At 35.1% G+C, this 3,041-nt stretch overlaps 1 protein-coding gene across 2 annotated transcripts; it reads right to left on the reverse strand.

Moving 5' to 3' along the window:
• Nucleotides 1-369: 369 nt before the first annotated feature.
• Nucleotides 370-2,778, reverse strand: LOC129808782 (uncharacterized). Of its 2 annotated transcripts, XM_055858636.1 has the most exons (4): nucleotides 2,189-2,778; nucleotides 1,790-2,134; nucleotides 1,570-1,732; nucleotides 370-1,471 (listed from the first exon to the last, which is right to left on the reverse strand). In XM_055858636.1, exons 1-4 carry the CDS (start codon nucleotides 2,237-2,239, stop codon nucleotides 981-983), a joined length of 1,050 nt encoding a protein of 349 aa, XP_055714611.1. In that variant the 5' UTR covers nucleotides 2,240-2,778; the 3' UTR covers nucleotides 370-980. The 2 variants fall into 2 exon arrangements, with proteins under 2 accessions (XP_055714611.1, XP_055714610.1); XM_055858635.1 differs by having other exon boundaries at nucleotides 1,790-2,778.
• Between the last annotated feature and the right edge of the window lie 263 nt (nucleotides 2,779-3,041).

The raw sequence follows: 3,041 nt of genomic DNA on the forward strand, positions 1-3,041 counted from the left end.
CAAGAGGTTCGAAAAACGTATTAATATTCTTATTTGCCGATTTCTGAAGTCCAAACATTATGGGAAATATGTATTCCAATTTAGAACTAACTGATTCTGGTAAATTTATAAATTTCATATAGACTCCCTTTATTGAATGAGTGGTAGCATGTGGACCAGTCTGATTATTAATTTCAAAATCGTCGCTGTATAGCAGAAATGCGAAAACAATTTTGTCTGGTAGTCTAATATGGCTAGTCATATAAGTCTTGGCATTGGTAAAATTAATCAGATGAGTTGTTGTACTTACTGATTTCAATAAGTGATCATACATGTTTTGAAAAACGTTGGGAAGTTCTAAGAATTTTTTAAAGATTAAATTGAGGGGTAGTAGATGTGCTACGTCTCCATCATTAATGCAAAATTCCTCAATATCTTGATAAATATTAAATGTTTTTAAATATTCAACAAATTCATATTCTGTCTCTTGTCCTGAAAAAGGCTGATCTAGCATGTTCGTAACAGTTTCAAAATCAAGTTTTTTAGATTTGGGTAAGTCATTTTTAAAGTGTTGCGATAATATGCCCCCACAAAATTTAGTTGTGTCCTTTATGATTTCTTTCACAAACAATACGTCTTCTCGTGAAAAATTATTTTTAGAATGAAGTGTTAACAGATTTACAGTCATTTTGTTTTTAAATTCTGCAGACAACTCTTCAATATTTAAAACAGGAGCGGTAGGGACATTATTGACATTAACCAAATGCATTTCAATATCATCATTATTCACATAATTACTTGACTGTTCTTCAAAAGTTTCTTGAGTATTTTTATAATGTCCATTCAGATGTTTTTTAAAAGACTTTATGTGCTGAAATCTTTGTGAACAATTGTCCTGACCGCATAAGAATATTTTTTGGCCATGCAAACTTTTTAAATGTTGAGTATAACTATCAACGTCCGTAAATGGCACGGGATTTTTACACTTTGAACAGAACATTTTAACTGTTGTCGATACTATTATTCACATCTTGAAGAAAATCATTAATACGTCCAGCAAATTTTTCTTTGTCTGTCTCAAGTTCAAGGCCATAGAAATAAATTCGGATAAAATACCATACATCCTCACATTCCAATGCATATTGACCTTTATGCATAACGTGATACGCCTTGAAGGCAAGATCAACAGCCTGTTCGAGGGTATCAACTTCGAAATTCAAATACCTCATACAATATACCCGGTACGACGAAGGTTCCAGTCGGTAAATTATGGGATGAAATGTCCTGTTGGTGTCGTCCAATGCCTTTTGACGCATTTTCAGATGGTTTTCCAGATCTTCGTTGTTTTCCTGTAGGTCTATCAGCATGCACGATTGAGAATCAGCTATAGTCGGTTTTGATCTCATAGTCTTCATTTGTAATTTCTTGTGGAACACAACGTGGGGCTTCAAAACCGCATGCAGGAGCAAAAACAGAGCTTTCTGTTTGGAATCTGCAAGAGTAAAATCAAAAATAAAATAAAATTAGATTAGCAATAAATATCTTAATTCTCGAAGCATATCAATTTACTTTTTTAACCGACAAACTTACTAGCATCATCTGTTCCATAATCAAGAATATCTCGCAACGCTTTCTTTGAGGTAGGATCTTTTATGAATCTCTTCAAAATTGGAGCAATTTGATCGAAAAATGTTTCCCACTTATTGTGTAAAGATTGACTTTCAGGATATAGTTTATCAAAATCTCCAGCGATCTATAAAAAAAATATTTTATTAAAATAAAAAGAATTTATAAAAACCGAATAATTTACCAGAAATTTCCCATTTTTGTGGGCGTAAAGTGGCCACTCGTTTACAATGTCATCAAGAGCACCATTGCACAAATCATGTTGTCTCAGAGGGAATGTCTTGTCCCAAAAGTCCAAAGTATTTTCAGAGAAAATTTCTTCAGAAACAGCTGTCTTTAAAATCTCCTTCAGACTACAAAGATCCTCACCACTTTCCTCTTCTAAATTTTGCAGATCTTCAACCATGCGCTGAGTAGAATTATCTCCGGTCCTCTTTCTCTTTTGTGCTCGCTTCCAGTTAGAGAATTTGCAATAGAGAAGTCCTCCATAGGATTTTCTTGTGTGGCCTTTCGGTTGATAGTAGCGCTCCTGACACAAAGCATGGTTAAATCTTGTGAGATCTGCATTAATTTCTGCACTTACCTTTTTCTCATTAGGGAAAATATCCTCTATTTCCATTGAAACTGTTTTCATGATCTTGCATGTGAGCTCCACGTTGTGATCTCTGGCATATTGAATTATAATCTTTATAAGTATGTCGCGGTGACGATCATCTAGGGAACCTTTTTGAGAATAGTATTTCTTTACGCGGGATCCTTCGGCACATTCAAGAATATCTTCAACGTGGATTGAAGTCCACGTTGAAGGCCTCGCAGCTCTCCTTTGTTCCAAAAGGAAATCTTCTGCAACAGAAGCTGCGCCGGCTATCCAGTCCTTCCACCTCTTTTTGAAAGTTATTCTCGCTCCATGTGCGGGGAGTAGCACCTCGATATCATTCTCATCAGCCTCTCTCAAACGAGTCACCGTGACTTGCTTCTCTGTGACAAAATAAAAAGAATTTGTGGAATTAAAAGATAAATTTCCTGGAGCTCACTTTCTAAGAGGTTATGTTACAAAACAAATTCATTTACTCACCCACAAGTCCTTCAAATAACTCAGTAACACCAAACTCGCAGCACAAAGTATAAAGCTTTTCTTTTTCTCGTTCTTGCATTGATTTTTTTTTTGCGAAATTCAATTAAATTTGAACAAAATTGACAAAACGATGCAACCTGCTTCAGAACGCCACCATGACTGTCAAGAAAAAACTCAATATGGCGGCGCTGTACCCATTCCCACCGAAATATCCTGAAGGCAAAAGTTCGCAAAATTTTGCATCGGAATGGCAAAATTTCGCAAAAGTTTGCAAAATTGAAAATATTTGCAAACATATGCCAAATTTTTGGACAACTGAAAATTGATCACCAAAATCAATCGAATTTTGCGTTCTTTTGCA

The sequence above is a fragment of the Phlebotomus papatasi genome, chromosome 5 (assembly GCF_024763615.1).
Source record: "Phlebotomus papatasi isolate M1 chromosome 5, Ppap_2.1, whole genome shotgun sequence".
NCBI lineage: Eukaryota > Metazoa > Arthropoda > Insecta > Diptera > Psychodidae > Phlebotomus > Phlebotomus papatasi.

Coding starts and splice junctions, on each gene's coding strand:
- LOC129808782 (XM_055858635.1), bottom strand. CDS start 2,239: ATGAAAACAGTTTCAATGGAAATAGAGGATATTTTCCCTAATGAGAAA. Junction 1,733..1,789: donor ACAAAAATGGGAAATTTCTG/GTAAATTATTCG, acceptor TTTTTTTTATAG/ATCGCTGGAGATTTTGATAA. Junction 1,472..1,569: donor TTATGGAACAGATGATGCTA/GTAAGTTTGTCG, acceptor TTACTCTTGCAG/ATTCCAAACAGAAAGCTCTG.